Consider the following 25,950-nt stretch of genomic DNA (forward strand, 5'->3'; position numbering starts at 1 on the left):
GTAAAAAGATTGAATTTGTATTCAACATACAAAAAAAAAGTTGTAAATGTGGCATTGTATGTGTGTTTATAGCCACAGTTCAAGTTTCGCTTGTTTTTTTCAGATTTTCGGTCCAGGCAAGAAATTGGGAAGCCTTATAATATTCACCATGTGTTTACTGCTAATCACATCTAGCATCAGCATGCAGTTATTCTGCTGCCTTTCAGACTTCATGAAATTTGAATCATTTCCAGAGGTAAGCTGGAGGAATAAAGTATATAATTGTATGATTCATGAAATGATGTTCAACTGATTGGTTGATTGGTTTGTGTCAATTTAGGCTAGTTAGGTTATGCTGGAGAAAAATATTGATGGAATGGCTTGTACATCGTGGATAGGTTATTTTTTTGCGCAAAGTGTTTTGAGTCATCTGTGAAGACTAATTCACCTTGGCTACACAGGTCATTGCAATAAATGTTTTGTTTTGATAAATAGTGCTGCATTTCACTTCAGAATTACTGGCTTCATAGAGCAGGTAGTATAACAGACAGTAGAGATGGCGGGATAAGAAATACCATTTCCAACATTGCCGAACACTCCAGTTAGGCCACTCTTAATGTATTCCTTGGGATTAAGGTACAATTGCTGTTGAGCAGGGGTGTTTGTGCAACACAGCTTCCATGTCTAGCTTTGTTGTATACTGATTTACATACAGATGAGCATGGAGTTGAAGTATGGTTCCTTCCACCAAGAACTTTGTAACAATTTAAGTGCTCATTCAGTGTGAAGTTGATGCACAAATCTGAATGAACTCATTCTTCTGTCTTTTTTTCTTCAGGCATTTATGTCGATGTTCCAAATCCTCACTCAGGAAGGCTGGGTTGAGGTGATGAACGAAACGATGTTACGAACAAGCAAAACGATTGGCCCACTCGTGGCCATTTATTTCATCCTTTATCACCTCTTCGTGTCTTTGGTAAGAAAACAAGTGCCCTGAATCAGACAGAAGTGCATGGTATTTTTGTGTGCACTGAAAATTCTGCGCTGTTTTCTTCTCTTAGATTGTGCTCAGTCTCTTTGTAGCTGTCATTCTCGACAACTTGGAATTAGATGAAGACATAAAGAAGCTTAAACAGGTAAGTGATCCGCAGTCAATTCTCGATAGGTGGTGTGCAAGCTGTCTGTATAAAGTTATATAATTAAGTCTGAGAGCAAGTGATGCTGCTGGCAGTAAGTTTGCTGACTGGTATAACTTTCTTTTAAGAAGTAGCTCAAGATATGTGGTAATGGGAATTTTCATGCCAGTTCTTTGTCAAACTGCTGCTAATAATGGCAACTGTTTGCACGTTTCAGCTGAGAGCGAGAGAACAAAGTGCGGGCATCACTGATGGCTTACCTATACGGCTCCGCTTCTTTGAAAGGTTTGCCGATAGTCCACAAATGACCCGACTCCATAGAGCACCCTCGGAGTTTGGCGTGCCCAAGGTAAGTCTCATATACTTGCTTTGTGACTGCAAAATTCATGCCCTGCCCAGCTGAACGCTGTGCTGAGTTACTAAATGAAGTAGTTTTAGTACTTTTGAAGCAAGCATTGTGCTGATAATAATTGACAGAACCATTTCCTGTTCTGCTTACAGCCCTACTTTGCAACAATTTCTCGTTGGGCCCATGTCATGACATTGTATTAAAGAGTGCTCAGGTTCAGTTATTTATGTTTATTATGTTAAACGTTCTTACTCAGGGAGACATTAAACAGTTCCTAAACACTACAGGCCAGCAGGTGGCACGTTGTGCCGTACTTTTCTTTTTGAAGCCCACACAAGAAAATGCCAGATATGTGCATTTAAACAGTCAAGATTAAAATGAGGACATAATTGAGACGGTTGTGTAAGAGTCAATTTCACTCTACGGATGTCAAACCTTGTAGCTTACTGCAGTTATGTAGGTGTTATAAATTGGTGTTTCCGTGGCCACTAGAATAAAGGTAATTTATTAAATTATGAGGTTTTATATCTCGAAACGGGTCTCTTGCATTTGACCTCTGTCAAAATGTGGCAGCGGCAGCCAGGATTCAATGCCACGACCTTTGAGTGAGCAGTCAAGCACCGTGACCACTGCTGCAGGTCACCGGAATGAAGCTAAGCATTCTATGTGTGCTCTCTATGCTGTGGGTAGCAATTACGTCGGTTTGGGCATGTTGGTATGACATAACCAATGAATTCTGAGTGCACAAACAGACGAGGACAAAAAACACATATTACACACAGGCGTCAACATCCAACACTTTATTGAAGCTAGGTGAACAGAATATATAAGATGTTCTCCTCCTCTGGCTTCAATAAAGCGTTGGAAGTTAGCACCTGCGCGTTATATGTGTTTTCTGCCCTTGTCAGTTTGTTCGCTTAAAGTTTATTGATACCGTGGCTTGCTTCAACAGTGGCATTAAGTTTTAAAAGGGCCAAGAATTCAAGGCCAATCAACAAATCACTGTAGTCCCGCTCAAGTGAGTTTTTGGAGCCATTAATGGTTAGCTCTGTTGGTCCTATAAAGCTGTGAATGTACTGTGGCATGGCACTGCCTCTAGGATTGGCTTGCATTATAAATTACGTCAGAGACTGTGAGGGAAACATCACGCACTGTTATAAATATTGCCAATGAAATAACTGCCGTCGGCTAGACTGAACCATGGCCTACCTTTGATTGCATTGTCTGTGATTAGTCCTGTTTAGCCAAGGATTGAAAGCTGAAAAGAATAAAAAAACTTGACCTCACCACGTGCATTTTAGAAATAGCTGTGAAGAGACGACACTTCTGCACACATTTTATGCGCACCATTATGCAATGTGCCCAACTTCAACAAACCTGAGATTTCCCGTACTTTTACCCGATGGTGCTTTGAGTACAATTTTTAAGGCACTTAATACTTTCGTAAATCTTTGCTGGTACAGTGTAGCTGTGCTTTTTAGCACTTTGCCATGTACAAGTATTTGTGCCCAGGTTCGGGAGAGCTTTATGCGTCAGTTTGCGGAGGAGCTGCCCGAGGAGTGCTCGGAGCTGAAGAAGGCGGCCGCTGCCGATCTACCCGAGAACCTCGTGACATACCGCAAAAAGCCGCCCATTCACCTGCTGTCCTCACCGAGCAAAGGCCGCAATGCTGCCAGTCTACTTAAGAAAGTCAGCGTCACCAGCATTGTTCTGTAAGCCCAACCCATTTTATATTGCGCAAAAGCTTTCCAGCTATATGCTTGGTGTGAGTTTCATAGCTACAATGACAGGCAACAGAATAATTTTGAAAGCACTTAGCATTAAAATTTTATGCAGCATACGATTGACACGTGGTGGGAACAATAAGAACCCTGCTGGCTTTATTAATGCCCATTTATGCCCAACTCTGAGCTGATAATATTAATATGCAGCAGTTTTTGATCCACAATTCAATGTGGCTATTATGTAGATAGAGTACAAATAAATTGAGTCAACTCTTTCCTATTATCGTATGTGTAGATTGTCACATTATGACGAGTCTTGCGATCCTGCATGTCGCCATTTCAGCGTGAATATCCACACATTTGAAAATGTATGCTTTTGCAGCTAGGTGGATTTACTGGTTCTTTTTAATGCTAGCTGGCTGAATGGAGGTTCATATAAACATTAGCAGTTTTAGTGATATTAGAGTGGCTGTCAACACGATGTAGACATGGTGCTGCATCTCTGCCCTACACGAAAACCCTCATCCCGTGAGTAGAGGTATTGAAGGTCACGTGGAATGATGTAATTTTGTGTAGTTGTGCTGCACACGAAACTATATTTTTAACAGGATGTACAAGAACACACTTTTATGTGCGACACAAAAACACAACCTTAATTCATTCTGCACTTCCACAATATTACATGGTACTAATAGAGCAAGAGTGTTTGAGTTTCAGGTGTTCAATAAAGACGCAGCATTACTTTATTGATGTTACATATATTTTGTATAAATTCAAGCTTTAAGAACTTATTGTACATTCAATTTGTAGGGGCTGATCTCACGGGCACTTTTACATCACAACACATAAATGAACATTAGGCAGTAGTGACTTGTACTCATTTCTTTATATTGTAACACAGAATTGATGAAGTCTCATTAGTGGGATATTTTCCAAATGTGTTAGTACATATAATACATTGCTGTAGCCATCTGTGAGCATAGAAGATGAGTCTATCATTCATGAAACATAAGTATCCCTATGATCTTGGGCTAGCCCATCTGTAGTTTGGTGACGTGCACTTTGTTATTTGCTGTTTGCTGAAAGAATGAAGAGCTGAATTATCTGTTAGTGGAAAACTCTGACGTCTATATTGCAGTTTTTGAATCAATCGTGTCTCTGCACATTGCTTTTCCGCTGAGTTACCTTAGCTGAGCAAAGTACACCTTTATGTAACCACAGCTAATGAGAAGCTAAGGTGAGGTGGGGAAAACCAAAAGCCATCCAGCTAGCTATGAGAAGTGAATAGTGCTGCATTTAAAAATCTTCCCGTGCAGTGACTCCAACAACCAGCGACTACTGGATGGGGAATCTGGACCTGTTCCAGCGACTGTCAAAGGTCAAAAGCAGGCTCAGAAGCAACCTATGAGATTGGATCGTAGGTGAGTGCACTCGAATCACCAACGTATACTGTCACGAAACATTTTGCTTATCATTGCAATGATTTCCATGAAAGAATCAGTATGCATACTTACAATAGCAGCATATTCATCCCAATAAAGCATTGTTAGTAAAATGAATAGACGGTGTATGTGTTTATTGATCGCAGCAAAGTCACGCATTGCTGCAACTCAAATACATTATTGCCTGCCTAGTGAAACCTCTGTGTAGAGCAAACATAGGCATAACTAATTCTTAGACAACATATAAATGGACATTGGCCTCGGCCTGTGAGAATGTTTGAGCACTTTTTGCTACAACACAAAGTTACAAAAAATTAGGGGACCCTTAAGCTTCGCCTTTAAGAGTTGAACGCAATAGCGAAATCCGGCCCCTAGTGCACCCTTCAACCGCTAAGTGCATACTTATTCATATGTTTTGTTACATACACATGCACGCACACAAACACGCACACAGTAGATTGGACCAGCGCACGCTATTATCGCCAAACTGGCTTGTTTTCGTCGTGATACCTGTCGAGCAAAATGCATTAAAGGGGCCCTGAAACATTTTTTCAAGTAACCATAAAATGAATTAAATAGAAGAGCTTATTGCCTCACAAATTCAACGCCGCAAAAATTTTAAGAATCCGTCCAGTGCGAGTGGAGTTACAAAGGTTTGTCGCATGCTGCAATTGCATTATCTCTTCTTTCGTACCGACAAAAGCGCTGGAAGCCAAGCAGGAAGGGGTGGCAGGGCAAAGAAATTACCCCACCTTGTGACCTTGAGCACTCTTTTTTTTTTCTTCGAATGCGCAACTTTTTCAGTGTGATCGTGCGCGCACGCGTAGACAAGTAGCAGCCTCTTGCGGCTATCTCAGTAACTTGACTTTTCGGTCACAGACGCACAGGCGATTTTTCGCTCACAACCAACGGGGCCGATGCCAGCGGCGGGTTTTCTGCGACACGAGCTCTTTGACGCTATCGCGTTAAAATTTCCGAAATTCGGCAGTATTCAAAACGAAAAAACTCGTTTTTCCGTGTGTAATACACCTGAAAGGTAGATTCACTGCACTTTAAATTACTATGCTGTGAAACTATATAACTAAAAGAAATCAGCACTGGCGCAAAGCGACACTTCCAGGTTAAATGTGCGCACTACTTACACCCCAATCAAATTTTTTATAAAGTTTGATTGTGTGTTACACAAAAAATATGAGCTAAGTATGGTGAATTGTAAAATGCTATGTGTTTCATGGGTTATAACTTACAGCTCATTGCTATTGAAATGCTTTTACTATACGAATTCCCTTCTAAATTATTTGACAATAATTACCATTCATTTTGACTTCTTTTTCAAATTATGACAATGATATTTTCATATTCCTGATATTGGTGGGTAACGTATGCTTTTAGCAAACAGTATGTTTTGTAGCTAAACGCATAATTTATGTTCCACACAACTTTGCTGTGATAGCATTCACCGGCATAAATATTATACATAGAAAAACATTTTTCTTGGTGGTTCTATTGCTGACACCTGAAGGCGTGGCATAATGTGGCGCATTCCCGTACCTGGCAGGTTCTCCCGGTCTAGAAGCATGCGGAGGTCTGTTCGTGGCTCCGTGAAGATGAAGCAGACCTATGATCACTTGAAAGAAAATGGAGACATGGGTTCTGTCAATGCCGCTACGTCAGGCAGGAGCCTGCACGATTTCGACATCAAAATGCTGCAGCAGAAGCGTCAGCAGGCTGAGATGAAGAGGTCAGTTGCACATTTTCTAATGCGGCAACTCGTCGCACTTGCGTCGCTTGTCTGAACGCAGAAGTAACGTGAGACAAATTGGTCTTCTACATCACGATTTCTCTATGCTGAATGACACAGCTGATATCAAGCCTCAAATAACTATGAATATAAAATACTTGCAGTCCTTGTCTTGACACACTTATCGCACTAATAGAGCCACTCATTGTTAGCACATAAATGACCAATTTTTTCAGACCTCTAAGAACAAGTGATTCGTTGCAATGAGATCACTTGCTTGCTAGCTAGGTTACTTACTTGCTGCTCATTGGGTGCTTTATGTATTGAAAGCTTAGTCATTATCAAAATGAGGTAACAAGTGTGAAGTTGAATTGAGGAGGCATTAGAGTTGTGAAAAAAAACCATCTTTCTGTTGATTGTAAGTTAATATGTTTTCGATTGTGTGTAAATGTTCGCACACAACTTAAAGTTTGCATAAATTTTTGCCTCGAGATACAGCTGAAGATTTCACTTTTGTGCTTTTACTGGGAAGGTTAGCAAAATGGTCAGTAGGCTGTTTCACTTTGTGCTGCCTCTTAGGCCATCCTAATTAAGAAAAATGTGACAACGCATGCTATGCATTTGATGTCAGAAGGCACCTAGCACGGTAAGGCTGTTATTAACCATGAAGGTAGATGATGGATGTTGACATACGTGAGCTGTATGCAATGCGTCACTGAATTGATTAGATAGAGCCACTGTGTTAAACTGTATCATGAAATTGCGCTGCGAATTCATTAAAAAGGAACACTCCACGATGCAGGAATCAACGAGAAGAGGACCTCCGCGAAAACCACCCCTACTTTGACACGCCTCTGTTTGTAGTGGGCAGGGAGAGCAAGTTCCGCAAGATCTGCCAAACGATCGTGTACGCCCGCTATGACCCCCGGTTCAGGGACCCCGTCACTGGACAGGAACGCAAGATTAAGTACAAGGCCGTGCAGTGAGTATCCTTGGGCAGGGCAGCTGCAGAAGTATGGTTCAGTCATGCTACAAGTGTGTAGGTGATTTATAGAGCTGCCTTCTCACATTTATATAAAATTTTCAATAGTGTCTGACAAGCTTGAACTATTGAACAAACTTTCGCTGCCCGATTTCTTTACTCAGCTGTTGTTCCAAGCAAGGCATGCTTGGCCTATTGGTATTTGGTCAGTCAAATTTGTACACAGTACTCGTAGTACGTTAGCATTCAGGTCACTGGCTTTTATTTGTCAAAAAAGGTTCTTGTTTTTGCTAAAATGATTGAAGTATAAAATTTTATTCAAATAGCTTGGGTTTGGGTGAAATCTTAAAGCAGAAGCCCCTAACTGCCAGAATCATAAAATTGCATGTATGCATGTGGTACACTGGAAGTACATGTGGCAAAGATTCTATCAAACTCATTATTTTGTTTTGAAAACAGCATTGAGAAGTAAACATATTCGAATACCAAGCTTTACAGTAAACCTTGACAGCACATCTGTTTTTGTTTTTGTCTTTTGAGAAATAGAACAGCTGTATAAGCTTTGGGTTGAACAGCTGCAGAGCCAAATATTTGTAATAATACATCTTGCCTTAAAACATGCCAATTTACAGTTTGAACTCTGAAGCTATCAGTGCTGTTAAGTTATAAAACATGTGGTTTTTGGTGGAGCACCCAAGTGATTTGTATGTGTTAATGTGATTTCGTTAATGTAATATCGCTCATATGGCATCCCAATACACTTGATGCGCTTTGTACTTGTCAATGAGGCCTATCAATTTTTTTCTTTGGCAAGCATAGCCAAGGAGAGAGCTTGTTGACATTATATTGGCACTGCACAAAGCCTGATGTGCACATTAATTAAGCATAGATGGGAACTACCTGACAGGGGCTTGCCTCCTGTTCAATTACTGTGCACATAATAGCAGGCACACATATTTCAATAAGAATGTCATGACAACATCCCCGTACACTTGCATGTTACCTTATAATGTTTTCCATCTGCAAAGCTGCGACACCTGAAAATGCAGCAGCAGTACCTACTTGGCATAAATGGCTGTAAGTGTGTTCCACTTCTCTCAAGAAAGTGCAACAAACAAAACATCCGAACATCTTTACAGCAACCTGCTTGGACTTGTCACATACCTCGACTGGATGATGATCTTCGTCACAACACTGTCATGTGTGTCCATGATGATGGAGACACCCACGCAGCGAATTATGAACACACCAATGCTCCAGGTGAGACTCCATGCACAACTTGGATGTACAGTTAGGCTTCACGGGATGACATTGCATGTGTGCTGAAACATGTTTTATGACAGCCAGTTCTGCATAGAAAGTCATGAAAATTTCAAGAAACCAGATGTTCATTTTTCTTCAGTACTCATCAAAAACAATCAATTGTTTCAATTACGTCTTTCATTTGAGCCAGTGGGACACAGCTGTTGTCAGGAGCAAAATTTTTATTTTGATGCATTCAAAAATTAAAGTTAGCTGGCCTTGACAAACCAGCTTAGCCAGAAGGAATCGAAGTTTGACTCCTGGCACCACTAGGACGCTGGGAACTTATGAAAGGCTTGTTTAGTGCCGATTGAAGTGATCTATATTTTTATGCAGATTAGGTACCAAGTGCAACTATTGACGGGCGCAGCCAGTGTTGCTACACACACGTCAAACCAGTCCAGCCTGTAGGACCACATATTCGATAATAGTAATACCTGTACAAAGGCCTGTTTTCAGAATTTACGAAAACAACCCATCTCGTAACCCCGTGCATTATTTTACTGAAACTTGTACAAGTGAACGAAGTTTATTTGTCACTTAATTATGTCTCGATATTTACATTGTGTGGTGTGCAGTTTTTCTTGTACTGCAATAAATGTTTACAATGCAGGTACGGTAGACTCCCATTGAATGGAAACTTACGGAACCAGGAAATACGTTCAGTTTACCAGGAGTACCATTTACTGTGAGATGAACAGGGTTGTAGAATTCAAGTGCAAAACTAACCATACCAGAGGCAGTTATTCCGTTTAAGCAGCAATTCCATTTAAGAGATTTCCGTTAAATGAGTCTATTGCAGCGTGTTTTTTAGTAATTCCTCTAGATATTTTTATTTTCATCATGACTTTAGTCGAATGTCTCGTGTTATATTGTTGCCTTGAAATAATTCAGTGACTGCTATGTTCATGTTTGGGATGAGCAGTGAATTCAAATGTACTGTATTTACTGTGTTGATTTATTGTAAGTGCTTTTTTCTTCTCTTTCTTTTTTTTTTTTTTCAGATTGCAGAATACGTTTTTGTAGTAGCAATGAGCATAGAACTGACCCTGAAAACTCTTGCCGATGGATTATTTTTCACACCAAAAGCCCTTATCAAGGACATCGGAGGCATCGGAGATGTCTTCATTTTCATAGTAAGTGATGCGTCTTTCAACACCATGAATCGTCTCGCGGCTTTATGATTTCCATACGATACATTATGTATATCCACATCCTAGAACTGACATCTATGCGAAATACTGCTATGCCTTCTCAAAAAGAAAAGCAGAGGAAGAAGGAAAGGGAACATGATTTATTCAACACAGTTTTCATAATGAGTTACAGTGACTATAAAAAATTATGGCGATGAAAAATGCAGTTACAGTAGTTGCTTGTATGCAACATCAAAATGAGCCATAATTTTGTACCTTATTACCTTCAAAATTCGTTCACATTTTTAGACTGCTGCCTCAGGAATCAACCAAAAAACCCGAGATATACCCACTATGAAAAAATGGGGTTTACATGCAGATAATCTTATTGACATTAAAAACATTTTCACATCTTGCAAAGGTTTCTTGCTTTGTTTATGTGCACCACTAATCGTGTTACTACAGTAGATTCTGTGAATCAACTGACCTTGATCGTTTCTTGCAGCTATACTATGCCGTATGTGATACGGTGACTGAATAACTCTTTTGAAATAAAGGCGTGTCATGCTAGAAAGCTAAGCTTATCGCTTTGCACTATTTTAGACCTCCTTCTTTTTCTCCTGCTCAGGTAAGCCTGGTCTTCCTGTGCTGGATGCCCCAGCGAGTCCCGCCACAGTCGGGCACCCAATTGCTGTTGTTGCTGCGCTGCGTGCGGCCGCTCAGGATCTTCAGCCTTGTGCCTCACATGCGCAAGGTGGTCTGCGAGCTGTGCCGAGGATTTAAGGAAATTCTCCTGGTAGGCTTGAGATGTTTTTGGCTCTGAATTTACGTGAATTTCGTGAAAGGTGTGCTCTGTGTAATTCATTCTGGTTGGTACTGGAGCAAACAGCTCCGTACAAAGTGTGAGGAGGAACTTAAAAATAATGGACTATTCTTTTCATAGTATTTGATTACTTCTTTAGATATTACAAAACACTGTTCACCCCAGATGCAGCGCACTTGTCCTACAGCTTTATCAATAGTTTAAAGGTGTTCAGCCATTTCTTGACAACTGATGACCCATTGGGGCTTTTATTATTTTTTCTCTACTCAAAATCCTCAAATTGCTTTTTTACTCTTCCTTGTTTTAGTGTGATAAATGAAAAATTGCAAAGGGAAAGATTTGAGGAGTAGGTCATTGCTTCAATCATTTCATTTTTTACTGCTTCTTTTGAAACCTTGGTTTCAGTTTTGCAGATGAGAACTTGCTAGAGAAGAAGTGTGTAGAGTAGATAGGGTGATCCAAGGTATTGTTATTATCCTACATATCTGTATAAGTTCTGCACACTGAATGCGGTGTATGTCAATATGTTGTCGTGTTGCACAAGTTACTAGACCGAGCTCTACACGTTCAAGAATTTTATCCGAACTGCATCATGTAACCTGCGGGCTGACAATGTGTTCACCACTTTATGATCACCACTATGGCATAAAAAAATGGACAGGTGAACACAGCAAATTCAATGGAGAGTTGAGCCTAACGGCTGTTGCTGTAACAGTGAGGCCTCGTATAAGAATTGTGCCAGGGAGATGTCTTCAGCCATGTACATTTTAACCAGACCAAACTAATCTTCAGCATAAGGAGAACAACCAGAGATCAGTGTTCTCTGTTAACCTGGTTAACCACTCTGTCCCTCTTTTCTAAGTGATCCCTCTTTTATAAGTGATCACAAGTGCTTTGGTGACATAAAAACGACTGGTTAGGCATGTGCAAATAGTATTCGAGCACTTCGAATATTCGAACAAATATTGCAGTACTTAAATTTTGTTCAACAAGAACTTGAAATATTTGTGTAGATGTGCACTATAAACTACCTGCAGCTTATTGCAAAGGTGGTGTCACTGCAGTTGAGGGGTGATATATTATGAATACACTAGTACAGAAAAAATCCACACTGCAGTGAAGCCTCACTTCAAGGTTAAATGAGTCTATTACTCTCACATAATTCATCATCTCTTTAAGTTAAAAGCTTGTCATACCGGCTGAATACTCTAAGTATATAGCAAATTTTGAAAAGTAACATTTTTTACAGGTATCATTTGCATCCTACCGAAAGTCATGTGCTGCTACTATTCAAGGTTGCTTCCAATTTTCCTTGAGAAAGAGAAAGAAATTTTTATTAACACTAGCAGAACCAAAAGGATTACATTTTCACGTGCATTGTTTCAATTAAAGATCAATGTTGTGCAGGTTACTTGGACTATGGTAAATATGCACTTTTTTTTATAATATGTGATATATACTATTGAAATTTGATTTCAAGTTTTTTGACCAAATCACTATTTGCTTTTAATTCACTTGGAACCTAAAATTTACTATTTATACATGCCTAGTAGCAGTGTTTTCAGCATAGAATAATCAATGAGAAACACTGTACTCACAAAATGAAACTTGACATCAAACTTCGAGCTTAACAACTAGCCTGACGGATTCCTGGAAATAGCCACGACATGTCACTACGAGCCCGGCTCATAAAGGGGATGTAAATGTAAATGTAGATAGCACGTAAATGTACATAGCAATATTACACTTATGTGGAACCAACTGAAGATAGACAATGGCAAAGACGAAAGTACATGAATTATCTAGAGCTAGAATGACATGTTTCATTCCATGAGCACTGTACAACGTTCTAACTGTTCCCTTGCCATGCATATATTACTTTCTACAAACAGAGGTGTATTTTTGTGATGTTAGATAACCTATTGGTGAGGCAAGAAACGTTCATTAACTTGAGCAGTCTACAACAGTGCAGCAGCTGGGTAACTTGAGACTTTTTATTCTTTGCAGGTCTCCATTCTGTTAATTGTTCTCATGTTTGTCTTTGCGTGTTATGGTGTGCACTTGTTTGGTGGCCGACTAGCGCGTTGCAATGATCCGGATATCAAAACGAGGGTAAGCAATGAATTCCACAGATGGTTGTCTCTCATGGTCATCTTGCCCGCTTGTTTCTGATTAATTGATTTATTGAATATTTGCCTTTGCAGAAGGAGTGTGTTGGGTTTTTTATGCGCAAGGTATTTGTTACCAAAATGAAGCTCCAGCCAGCAGAAAACGACACTTACCCTGTAATCCTGGTGCCTCGTGTTTGGTACGTCATCTGCGCTTGAACCCTTGTATTATGGCAGTGAAAACTTCAGTCTGAACTTCTACATTTTTGAAATTATCTTTTTGATGTCATACACGCTACCCCACTATTGGTGCGGTCTTGCTTCTTTTTCAGCACTTACTTTAACAGCAAATAGATCAATTGCATTGACAATTTTTATCACTGAATAGCCAGGTTAAATACAATGACCATAGCAATGAAGTTTGCTTAATTGAGTGCGAAATATACTTATCTTCGTCTGGAAGGTTTAGTGCTGAGATTATTGTGGATTTTTAGAGCCCCTTTTGCACCAGACGTGACAGAATGAAACAGTATGTTCACAAAATTTCTGTGAAGTGTCTGAAGTGAAGCAGCTGAGGTTGTGGTGTTATGTCTCTGTTGGTGTGTGCAACAAAGACAGCACTTTGTTGCTCTACAAGCTGTGTGCCCAAACCATGAAAAAAACTCATACGTTTCATGTATAATAGTAAGCCAGCCTTTGGGTGCTGACAATGTTTTATGCGGTGGCGTATCGCAGTAACACTGCACACACACTTCTATTTGTGCAAGTCAGCACAGAGGCAAAAGAAAATTGTCATTTTTGTACATTCTATATACAATGGCTGTTCAGCAGGAAGGGGAGCAAGGAACACTTGGAAGCACAGTTCATCAAAGCAGCAGAGAGAATTTACGAAGTGCCATATGCAGTTCATAACAGCCGTTCATTGAAGCTATGATAGCGAAATGTTGAAAGTCAATTTATGATGCACTGTTGCCACAAACGTGTTTTTGTTTTTCTTTTCCCAGTTGTAAAAACATTTTTCAAAACAATTATTTCTCAGGCTACACATGTAACTGACATTTAAAACACGTGATGTGAGGGTCACAGGCATGTATTGCAGCACATATATGTTCTTCACGTCATGCTTATGCTGGAACGAAATTCATCTTCGTTTTAACAATCACATTTAATTAGTACTTAAGGGGTTACTGACACCTTTTTTCGAAGGCGAGTTTACTGTGCCATACAAATCTCCTGTATACAGCGAAGGCTCTGAGGAAGTGTGACGCTCAACAAATGCTGATAACATATTCGATTTTGATAAAGTCCATTTTTCCGCAGTGCACCTACCGACATTGGCACTAACTAGACATCAGGCTACAGTAGTAATACTTGTGACTTTATGCAGTGGTCTGGCTAGTAGTGATGATGTCAAGCACAAAAAAAAGGCAGCTTGCGCGTCGCTTTCTTGATCATCTTACTCACGCCATGTACAGTCATTGTCATCCAGCGTACCTGTGAAGTGAATAAGCAGAGTCTGGAATAGTGTATGTGCCCATGAATACAAGATATATGCTTATCAGAGGGCAAAGTAATCGTTTGAAGAAGCAACGAGGGACGAGGATACGTCACGAAAACTTGCGCGTGCACATACTACCCCCTGGTGGCGCTGCTCATACCACGTCGTGATGTCAGGGTGCAGTAGGAACCAACACTAGCTCTTAAAAACATGAAGTAATTAATTTTTAAGGGCGCACTCACACTTACTGGTACATTTTTTATACTTTCGGGGGCTTGGACTATCATTTTAAGCAAAAAATGATAAGCAAAATATTTCGTGCCAGTACCCCTTTAAGAACATAATTTTGGGCAGTGTAATGAGGAGGAGCATCAAGTTTTGTTAAACTAGCATATTTATGTCAGGGCTGCTTCTTGTTTATATAAGTTCTAGCAACGACATCTTTACTTAACTTATACAGGCAAGCCTGAAAGACGAAATGCACAGAGGCAACATACAACTCTCATTGCCGTGTAGAGCTTGTTTTCTACTGTGACTTTTCTGGAGCCACCAGCGGCAAACTGAAAATGTTCCTCCCTTTCCCCTTCATTGCTTCCTTCAGGGCTAATCCGAGAAACTTCAACTTCGACAACTTAGGCAGCGCTCTGCTCACCTTATTTGAGGTGCTCTCTTTAGAAGGCTATACCGATGTCAGAGACATTATTATCGAGCAAGTGAGCCGTGTGAGTTTCAACTGCACAACGGATGCAAGGCACAAGCATGCCTCCGTTCGGGTGATTGTCCTCGGGGACACATGCACCGTGTGCGCACTGCAACTAAACCGTCATCACTAAACTGACTGCAATGCAAGCTGGCTCAGCAACTGCAGCTGTGGTGCGTGAATGACCACTCAATGAGGCCCTTTGTCCACTGCTTTTAACATCGCTTTTGGCACGCTAGCGTGGCATCATCAAGATGCTACTAATGCGATCTCAAGTGAAAAGCCTTGTTGAACGACACAATCTAGTTTAACGTTGACATCAATTGCCTGCGTCAAGCTTTTTAATACATTGTGATGCGTCTAGGCATGGTGTTCTCATTTGCTGCATGGTGTGGAAGCTGATCTGGATTTGTTCTTATTGTCGAGTTGAAATATGCAGTTGAACAAAGTGAATTGTAAATGTTAAATGCAGAAGCAAAGCTTTCAGACGGAAACCACAAAGAACACATTTTCAACATATTCTTGTACATTGCACAGTGTTGGCAAAAACAGACCAGGTGATATGACATATTTAACGTTTAGCTTTGCCTCCATATAGAGTAAAGCCTATTTTCTTGTCACGGAAGATAAAAAAAAAGTTAAATAAAACAGTTAGTTGTTTCCTTACTTGTATTAGCTGATTGTTTTAACAAGAACTGTATACCAGCAAAGGGTACATATAGTAAAGAAACAATCCTAATTTGGCATTAAAGAATGATTATTGAGGAGCATGGGTCTTGTAATTCTAGGGAGCAGCATGCCAAAGATATGCTTAAAAGGCGTTCTTGTGGTTGCTACGGCAACAGAATTGGGACACAGTGAGCAGACACTTGATACATGAAAGAAAAGATCAGCGCTACAAAAAAATGGAAATTTACATCCCATTTCATAAGAGGCACGGACATGCAAATAGTTATGCATGGCTCTGAATGCTGAGCCCATGGCTATGTGCTTAGAATGTTAAAAGCATATTGGACAAAATCTATTAAAGCTATGGTTTTGCTTGTGTTCTTGGCTTTTAGTAGAAGGCTGCAGTTGCTTGAATCCAGTTGGCAGGGGTGCCCACGATTACTTGCAACCACAAGCAACCTGTGCACCTCTGTCATTCTAAAAGCTGACTAAATTGTGCCACTTGAGACTAACTGCACCCTACGAATGTAGACCAGTGCCCGCACCATCACGCTCTGAAAACTAACATTTTTTTTAGAATGTGTTTGGTTAATGTCACACTTTACCCAGCTACAAAATACTGTGTACTGCATTTATTGTTTTGAAAAAAAAAAAAAAAAGAAGAGAAGATCAATAGCAGTGTAGGCAGATGACTGATTGTTAGTTTGGATTGTTTATTATCTTTTGTAGTGAACACCTCCTATGCTGTCCTTCAAAAATTGTCCCTAACATACGGTAGTTCTTCTTGCCTTCCGTGTGAATTCCAAGTGCATACCAGCTACAAAAACGATTTCAACTAGCTGTTTCTTGTTCAAAAATGTCTAATGAACTTTATATTTATGGTGTGCATGATCAATATTTGCAAGAAAAACAGAGTGAATCAAGTTAATGCATGGAAGCATAAGTGTGGTGCTAAAAGCAGTCAAATACTAGCTTTCACATGGTGACAATCTGTTTAACCTCTGATTTGCAGCACCTATTAAAAAGCTCGTAACATTTATATCTCGTAATGTTTTTCTACGACAACACAGAGTGCAAAAAAGTGTCAGGCAGAAATTGTGTAATGTGATTTCTTTAATGTGCTGTAAGAAGCTCTTATGTGAATATTTTATCTATAAATAAGCAGCTACTCTGCATCTGTAACTGCTAAGGTAGGAAAGCTTGCGATAATTTATGACGGCACAAAAGGTAAACCAGAGCAATAGAAAAGTGGAACTCGCAGCTAGGCACCATTCACAGTTTTGCATATATTAAAATCACTGGCTATACGTTATTGCATTTGCAAGTTTAAACCAGTAGCCTAGATTTATATGAACAAAAATGATACAGTTCTTTTCGTGTAAGACTGCTTGCAAGAGTAACTGACAACTTGTCACTTCTGCGCAAAGAAGCACTATCAGTAGATGGTCGGTCACCCTGCAGTAGCTACAGCAGTTAATAGCACAAGCTGAAACATGCTAAATGTTTTAACTGATTATACAGTAACACCTAATAAAAGTGTATGTTCATCAGCTCGCACCGTCAATCGCCTCCAAGAGCACATGCAAACTGAAAACACTGAGCACGTGCTGAGGCTGCGACATTTTAGCACCGCATGTGTTCGACAGCAGCAATTTATGTGCATCTAGGAGCTGCGTTTTCTTCACCGACCAGAAATGCATTTGATTCAATTTTTTGACAAAAAATAAAACAGAAAGACAAGTAGTGGCACAGTTAGAAAGAGCACGTTGCCATCATTTGTAGTTTAATTGTTCACTGCGTGCTTTCTGGACAGAAGAGAGGCGGGTCCTCTCTTCTGTGCTCTTCAGTGTGCTTACCATGACCCTTCTTTTCACTGACCTCGCTGCTGTCTTCCCGCCCCTAGGGCAAACCCTCGCAGGTTCAACTTTGACAGTATTGGCAATGCTATGTTAGCACTCTTTGAGGTGCTCTCTTTCAAGGGATGGCTAGACATTCGTGACGTTCTCCTACACAGGCTGGGGCCAGTAAGTCTCTCTCAAGCATGAACACTCACACACTCATTCAAAGCATTCATGCTGATACTGTCATAAAACATAAACCCATAGAGCAACCGAAGAGGACACACAAAGAAAAAGACTCGATGCGACGTTGCACCCCATCTCTTGTGTTTTGTATGGTTGCATTCTAAATGTCCTTGTCTTTTTTTTGTCTTTTTGTGCTGTCTTAATGTGCCCCTCATTATTCTATCTTCCTTTCAGAGGCATTGATGTCGCTTATAGTCGCCTCAATTTAGGGCTTCTAGTTGCATGCATTGCTTGAGCGAACAGAGGTCTGAGCAAGTAAACCCGCACAAAATTTTTCTTACTGCTTATCAGTAATTAGTTGAGCTAGTTACATGTAATATTTAGTGCTGAAGGCTTATAAGAACTAGCCATGGAATGGAAATGAAAGCAAATAGTATAATTTTACTGTAGTGATCACAATTTTACAGTGCTTTTTCTTCATTAAAGATAGAATTGTTTAAAAAGAGTCATTTGCCACTGTCAGCCATAGTTTTCAAAGAAAATATTATGGCATTGTGTAAAAAGTGAGATTTACCTGAAGACTGTAAAGTTCATAGTATTTCTGTTCTGCGTGCTGCATGGTCAAGCGATTTCAGGCCAGTTTGTTGTCACTTTTTACGAAGTCCTTTTTTTTACTTTCTTTACTAAACTCTGTTACTTAAGTTAGTTCCTACATGTAACAAATTCTCCTAGCCAGAAATTGGATGTATAAGCACCTCATACTCATCCCTCTGGACCATATAATTGTGTTTTCTCTCTCTCCCACCATTTGTGGGGAGAGTAAGATTTGCAAAAGTGTGAATGTCAGTTTCTTATGAAGCATATCTCCATTTATACTTCTCAATGTACAAAAAACAACAACAAAGAAACTTGTTTATGTTCATCAGCAAAGATTGATTTCCAAGTGACGACTGCCCTTGCAAAGCATTTACACGTACTTCTCCATGCATTGATTTACGGTCATGTTTACTTGGCACTCATCACCATTGATTAACTTATGCCATGGGTATTCATACATGCTGCTTTCAAGTTAGTCCTAAATTTTCGTTTCCTTAAATATTATTTTTGAGTACTATCCTGGCACTTCCAATGGTGGCTTGCAGTTAGTTAAGTTAATTATACCATAAAAAAAGTTTTCATAATGCCAACCTGATATAAAATGTTTCAGAAGTGGTGCAATGTACATTATCTGAAGTGTTAAGGCCTTGATCTATGTACATTTATATGCGGTGATGCTCATTCTTTTTCTATCCTACTAAACATAGTGTAGATGTTAACATAACTAACACATTATTAGCATTTGCACGTGCCTATGGCATTGCTCAGGTTCTAAACATCAGTGTTAGTAGCATGGCTGACCCTCATTCTCGCTTAGAAGAATGATTCTGTTCATGCCACCATGACGTTTTTAAAACGTCGATATCTTCTTTCGTGCAGGTAAATGAGAAAGTAAGCTGACACCCACTTCTGCAAAATATACTTGATTGCATCTTATAAGCACAACCATGATCATTGTCCGGCTTATATGGTGCTGTAAAAGTGGTTTATTCGCTCTCTTTAAAACCAATTATAATGCAATTATGAATTATGGCCAGAAGTGCTAATGCTTGGTTGATCAGAGTAAATTATTGTGGTTAATAAGCATTAATTATTAGCCATAATAATAAAGCTGGTATATTAATGGCATTAGTTCTTCAAAGAATAGCTACTTTTACAAAGTGAGTCTTTAGTTTTTCATTTTAACATACATCATGTTTTAGTGTTCCATAACTGATGGTGAGAAAATACTGTTAGTTAAAATATAGTCATGCTGTCTCTACGTGCCAGAAAAAGTGAGTTTGCCCCATACTGTAAGAAATTAAACTTAGAGTAATAGGATGTTTCTTAATGTGACGCACTATCATCATGCCATTTTTTGTGCATTATTTTTCAGTTGCAGAACATGTAAGCTTAAGTTTTATCACTAAAGTCATGCGTGAAACCAGACTTGTGTTAAGATTTATGTGAGCGCGATAATGTAGTAGCAAGAACTGTATTGACGTTCGAATAATAGCATTTTGTGCCATGACACCCAACTTGAATATCAAGTGAGAGGTGCAAGAAATGAAGAAACTATCTTTACTTTTCAGGTTCATGCCATTTACATTCACATATTTGTGTTTCTTGGCTGTATGATTGGGCTGACACTGTTTGTCGGTGTTGTGATTGCTAACTACAGTGAAAACAAGGTGAGAAGCTTTGTCTAGTCTTTCTTTGAATGTAGTAGCAGCAAGTAACTACTATTGAAACACTACGTATTTTACACTTCACTATTTATTTCTCTAGTATTGCTCGTTTTATGAGTGTGCACGTAACGCAGTGTTGTTTCCTCTTTGTTTATCATTATACTTTGCAGCCTCAGTAGAAATAACATTTTCAAAGAACCTAAAGCATGTGAATCAAGAACACTGCTCAGGCCCCTGTAGATATTAAGAAATAGAGGTGGGGGAAGGGAAGAATGAAAGTCATGGAAGTTAAATATGTGGAATTAAAAAAACCAGTGGTCTAAGCTGTTCCTTTTTCTATGCCTTTACTTTGTGTCCATGGTGTCCTTCAAAAAGTTCTAAGATGTAAGTACATGTGTACATGGGAAACAGCAGTTTGTTGGGACTCTCAGCAGGAAACTGATAACAATAGTAGAAAAGGTCAATAAACAATGACACCGAGGCATACCATGACAGTAAGCAACACTAGTTAACATTTTCAAGTCTAGGTTACATAATTATGTGTGTACTTATCTAATAAAAATGAATGAGTAAACGATTATCATAACCAGAAGCATCACTTACGAGGCATGGCTGGGCTACAATATTCCCTTCCCCTGGGCAGCATACCTTAGCAGCTCCAATTTACAGCTGTGTTTTGTTCTAGACACACAGGATGTGTATTGCTTGAATAAACCTTGTGTAAACAATCTTCCTTGTTTTGATCATTGTAATGAAAGGTTTACTTTGCATACTCCACTCAATGCACAGCTAGCACACCTTGTGTCTTGTATAATGGTGCGGGACCCTTGCGGTTTCGGGACTACAATACGACATATAAAAGGCATATAAAATGCCTGGCCTAGCCCCTTCTTTTCTTACGTTCTCTGTTCCCATGGCCCTGCCGATGAACAGGGAACGGCTCTGCTGACAGTTGACCAGCGCCGCTGGTGTGACCTGAAGAAGCGACTCAAGATTGCGCAGCCCCTGCACCTGCCGCCTCGCCCAGACCACCACAAGCTGCGCGCCTTCATCTACGACATCACCCAGAACCTGCTCTTCAAGAGGGCCATTGCCATGCTCGTCATGGCCAACAGCAGCCTGCTATGTGTCAGCGTGAGTGTCCCTGTTTGGCAAGCCTATGTAGTGAAACTGCTTTGTGTTCAGGCATGAAATGATGCAATTTGTCTGAACTGGTCAATGCCAAGCAAATAATGAAAGTCTTAATCTTGAACAAGTATCTTGGCCATGGAATTTGTCCTTAACTAGGCTACAGTCGCGTGTGTACTTCGATTTATGCATCACGGTGTCGTGGCACCCATGTCGCAGTGATGGTGATGCCCAACACAACAAAGTTTCTTTGGTGACAAAGTTTAAGCCCACTGTTAAAATCTAAGACGTTTTCATCCTTTTTTATATTCTCTGTCTCCTTGTATACCAAGCCAGTCTTTTCTATGCTTGTTGCAGTGGAAATCGGATGAACCTCATACGATCCCGCTTGCGACAGTTTCTGCCGGTTTCACGATATTATTTACTGTTGAGGTGAGTAGTACTTCCTTAGCTCCTTAAAAAGAAAAAGTGGACAGCTTGCACTAATGGAGCAATGCTATAAACCAACTGTGTAAGTAGAAGCATAAGTCGAAGATAAAGCCAGAGCAAACTGGTTCGTGATGGTAATTCCTGTTCGCATAACATGTTGCAATGAAAAGCTTAAAGAGCTCTGCTTTCAAAAGCTGCAATATACTAGAGTACAAGGTATCAATTGTCGTCCTGTTGTAACTTTGGGCATAGTAAAACTCCTCTTATAAAAACAAAAGTGACTGTCCCAATTGAATGTGTGTGTGTTCTGTGACACAAGTGCACCGATGCAGAAGGCATTGTCCACACTTGCAACCTTTCATGTTTTGTAGTGCTTGTATTGACACTTTGTGTGTTGCAAGGGTTTAAATTGACGGTATAGTTCTAGTGGCTAGGCTAAACTTGTGTGCTTCATGCACTCCCAATGTAGTTTGTGCATTATGAAGTTCTGATGTTATTGGGCATTGGTGTGGGGAGATGGCCAGCACACGTATCACAAGAGGAAGACTTGCTAAAATTGTGGATAATAGTGAAGTGAAAGAAAAACAGTATCCCCCATGAATATGAAGTTTCAGCTCACCAAATTGTAGCCATCTGAGACAGAGTAATATAACCACCATATTGAGCTAAAAGTAATTGAGATGTCTACTTCATGCTGTGATGAAATAAGAGCTATTTTCTGTCAGTCTTATACTGAACAATTATTATTCACATCTAAACGAGTGTTTGCACTGCCTCCTGTTATGTTGAAACACCCATGAGCTAGTCACACAATTTGCTTCATGCGGTTTGGCTTACACAGCGAGATTTTATCGTATTCAGATCCTCAGTGGTTCAAATTTGTCCTCTGCAGTTTGGAAATAAAGCAATATCTTCGGAAGTTAATGTTTAAAAATATATACAAAAAAGCAACAAAAAATTAGTTGAACATAGTTTTCAAGTGCCAGGCAAAAATGCAGAACACATAGCACACTGAACGAATGACATACTTTCTTAAGGAAATCTTGCATCAGAACAAAAGTGCATGATTTTAATGAGCATAAAAATGTGCTGTAATCTGACACAGCATGCTTATTGAATTGTGACAAGATGTACTTTCCTATGCCACAATGTTGTGACGAGATGTGCTTTGATTGACATTGCAGGTTACTATGAAGAACATTGCTTTCACACCCAGGGGATACTGGCAAAGCAGGAGAAATCGATATGATCTGTTCGTCACATTTCTCGGCGTCATCTGGGTGATCATGCATTTTATGATGATGGTGAGCACAAAGCGTCAGAGCAACCCTGCATCTGTCTTGGTATTGCCGTAGATATACGTCGACTCTCCAGTAGAAAATCATGTCTAGCAAGGAAAGTCGACTTGTGCGATTCTGTGCTTTTTCACAGATTAGTGCATCAGAGTGTTTTTTGCACTCAGGATCCCGAAGTTAACCACATTTTTCTTGTTTATTGTTGCAGAATGACTTCAGTAACTCATTTGGATTTGTTGTGGTTATATTACGTTTCTTCACTATTACTGGTAAACATGTGAGTATCTTTAAGTCCTCTTGCAGTCAGAATTGAGCGGCTTTTTTGTCTTTTTTCAGTCACAACAATATAATGTGTCAGTGTAGTCTGATATATCACTACTGTGTGCTTTAGATTATTATTTAAATTATTATTTAGAATATTATTATTAGGTAATGATTATAGAACTTTTGTATTACTGCTTTAGAGAGCTGTAAATCTGGTAATTTTATTTTCTGACCTTTTGCAATTTTTTATCCAAGTACTAGAAAAGCTAATTTTTTTACTGTCCCTGGGTGTTAGTTTGTCCTTTTAAATAATGAGCCTAATAAAATTCTTCGAAGTGGTTGTAGAGAGACATTACTTTTCAGTTTTAAAATGTACTACTTTGGCATAACTAAAAAAAGTAGATGGTGAGGCTGAAGTTGGAAGACATAGGTCAGGGATTGCATGTAATGTGTGCATTAGAGAAATAAAATAAGATGAAGGAAAAGGGGAAACTGAATGTATATAACAAGTTTTCTTTATGTAGGACAGTAGTAACTGAATAGTCAAGTCAGGAAAAGGCCTATTTTTCTGAGTGGGCCTAAATTTGATTTCAATGTGTTGCTTTCTTGTACTGTAAGAAAAGTGCACACCAACCTCGCCAATATCTGCGTATGTTAAAATTGTGAAGCTGTAGCTGGTGCTAATGAATGCAGCGGTACAGTGGAAAAAAAAATATCAGTAGTAGGCACTACTACAAGTGTTAAGCTGTAGTCATTGAATTTAAATTAAACTAATGATTCATGTTTTCTCTTAGAGCAGTAGGACATGCAGGTGCCTACAAAAAACAAGAAGAACACGACTGACACTTTATAACATGCACTGTTCTTGCTATCTCGTATTTTCAGGCCACCTTGAAGATGTTAATGCTGACTGTGGTGGTCTCCGTGTACAAAAGCTTTTTCATCATCATGGGCATGTTTCTTCTCATCTTGTTTTACGCTTTGACTGGAGTCATTCTCTTCGGGAACGTCAAATTCGGGGAACACATTGGAAGGTGAGTGTAGAGAACTTGCTCATACCTGCTCACACAAAGTTATCCGTATTACACATACACGCAGCACACGTCCCTATTGTATATTTTACCTGACAGAAGAGGGAAACCTTCAGAGCGCATCATTTTCTTGTTTGTTTGTTCATAAAATATACTTGCATTGAAGTTACAAGATGTATGCCGCTCAGCAATTTCACAAATCTCTGAAAAGCAGTTGTTTCAAGTGTTACCATATACATATGCTTAGAAATTTACCTATGTGAAAGTATGCAACTCTCTATTTTTGGCTGGTATTCATAGATGGGACATGAAAAACGTAAGCTGAACATGTACACAGCCTTGAAGTTCTCAATTGAGTGCAAGTCAAGGCTGGTGTAGCAATAATGTTAAAGTTTACCTATCAGCTGCAACCCATTCCAGAAAGAAAACCTACATCACCTGTGCAATCATATTAACAGTTATTTTTGCAACTAATTTGAAACCATTCACACATTTGGCACTCAGGAGATGTAATGTTTACAATTGAGGTTGCTGAATGGGTGCAACATGACTCAGCTGCACCAAATTGCTCCATCATCAAACAGGGCCACAGAAAGCTAGCTTATCATCCTGCAAGTTTGCAGCACTGAGTCACTTCATGCTTCATTTCATGACTATAAATCCACTTTTAAAAGTTTGCTCACTTTGCTATTGCACCATCAAGGTCAAAACGTTTGATTTGCTTGCTTACTTAGTAAGGTTGGTCTTGAACAGCATTTTGAATTCGGCTAAAGCACATTTTCAAGCTAGTTCACTTGTATTCATTACAACATAGTGCAGTGCGACTATACTGTCAGACAAAAAGATGACACACACACACGCAGTGCTAATCTGCCTTATTGTTACTTCACATTAGGGTTTTATCATATTACACTATATTGACTAGTGTTATGATGTGTTTTCTTGTTTTATAATATCCCAAAGTTCAATCATTTATGTGCAAAACTGTGAGCTTGTACTTTGCATGAAAATGTAAAAACAAGGTTATTAAGCTTTTATTTTGATAAGAACTTAGGGAATTCGTTGATGAACGGATAAATCACAACAGTGTTACAACTTGCTGCTCCTACATTTGCGGTGTTCTTTAACATGTGTCCACCGGCTAACCAACACCTCATGCTTCGTTCCTTGCCTTCACCCTGTTTAGTCCAGGCCTGCACGGATAGTTATCGACCGTGTTTTTCGTTTCGCAGTCTTGCGGGATTTTCATCTTTCTGTTTGCTGCTGATCCAGACTGGCGTACTTTTTGAGCTTCTTCTCTCTTTTCATGTATACTGGTTCAGGCAAGCAAACTTTAAAACCGCCCCCAACGGAATGGCTATGCTATTCAGGATAGTCACCGGAGAAGACTGGAACAAAATCATGCACGATTGCATGGTAAGGACTTGCGTACACATGCTATCAGTGCATGTTGCATATGTTGTTTATAAATGTCAAACAAAACAAGTGTATACTTTTTTGCTATCACGTGCAATGCAACTTACAAGTAGAAGGGAAAAATCAGTCTTTTAGCTGAACTAGCCCACTAACAAGAGAGAGTTTTAGCCCAGCTTGCACATTCTAATATGTTCCTTAACACAAGCAGTCTGCAAACACTAGTACATAATCTGCTCTGCCTTAAATAAATGCAAGCGCGAAAGAAAACTTGCAAGTTTTTTACAATGAGAGCCAAGGTAATACATCTCAAGGGAGAGCAATGACGTCATTATGCCGAAACATTGACATATTTAGAGCCCAAAAACTGACAGTAACGCTGATTACATTCATAGTTCTGCACCAGCTTACATGCTTTGAATGAACAAAAGTTAATGTGAGGGTACTTAATGTGAAACGATGTATATAAGCTATTGTATGAGCAGAAATAATAATGAAAAAGAGATGACTCAGGAT

The 25,950-nt window shown here is 39.5% G+C and overlaps 1 protein-coding gene across 1 annotated transcript in view; it reads left to right on the forward strand.

Annotated features, from left to right (window-relative positions):
• The window catches only part of na (sodium leak channel non-selective protein na), a 52,914-nt gene that overhangs the window by 17,803 nt on the left and 9,161 nt on the right, over nt 1-25,950 (forward strand). Inside the window, exons 13-33 of the mRNA XM_037429947.2 lie at nt 104-235; nt 818-955; nt 1,041-1,115; nt 1,333-1,464; nt 2,977-3,176; nt 4,505-4,609; nt 6,189-6,371; nt 7,174-7,353; nt 8,493-8,613; nt 9,660-9,791; nt 10,417-10,584; nt 12,619-12,723; nt 12,816-12,919; nt 17,490-17,610; nt 19,779-19,877; nt 20,808-21,008; nt 21,360-21,434; nt 22,616-22,735; nt 22,935-23,003; nt 23,876-24,024; nt 25,344-25,437. Coding sequence (XP_037285844.1) covers nt 104-235; nt 818-955; nt 1,041-1,115; nt 1,333-1,464; nt 2,977-3,176; nt 4,505-4,609; nt 6,189-6,371; nt 7,174-7,353; nt 8,493-8,613; nt 9,660-9,791; nt 10,417-10,584; nt 12,619-12,723; nt 12,816-12,919; nt 17,490-17,610; nt 19,779-19,877; nt 20,808-21,008; nt 21,360-21,434; nt 22,616-22,735; nt 22,935-23,003; nt 23,876-24,024; nt 25,344-25,437 — 2,703 coding nt within the window. The remainder of the gene's footprint in view (nt 1-103; nt 236-817; nt 956-1,040; nt 1,116-1,332; nt 1,465-2,976; nt 3,177-4,504; nt 4,610-6,188; nt 6,372-7,173; nt 7,354-8,492; nt 8,614-9,659; nt 9,792-10,416; nt 10,585-12,618; nt 12,724-12,815; nt 12,920-17,489; nt 17,611-19,778; nt 19,878-20,807; nt 21,009-21,359; nt 21,435-22,615; nt 22,736-22,934; nt 23,004-23,875; nt 24,025-25,343; nt 25,438-25,950) is intronic.

This window comes from Rhipicephalus microplus, chromosome 1 (assembly GCF_043290135.1).
Source record: "Rhipicephalus microplus isolate Deutch F79 chromosome 1, USDA_Rmic, whole genome shotgun sequence".
NCBI lineage: Eukaryota > Metazoa > Arthropoda > Arachnida > Ixodida > Ixodidae > Rhipicephalus > Rhipicephalus microplus.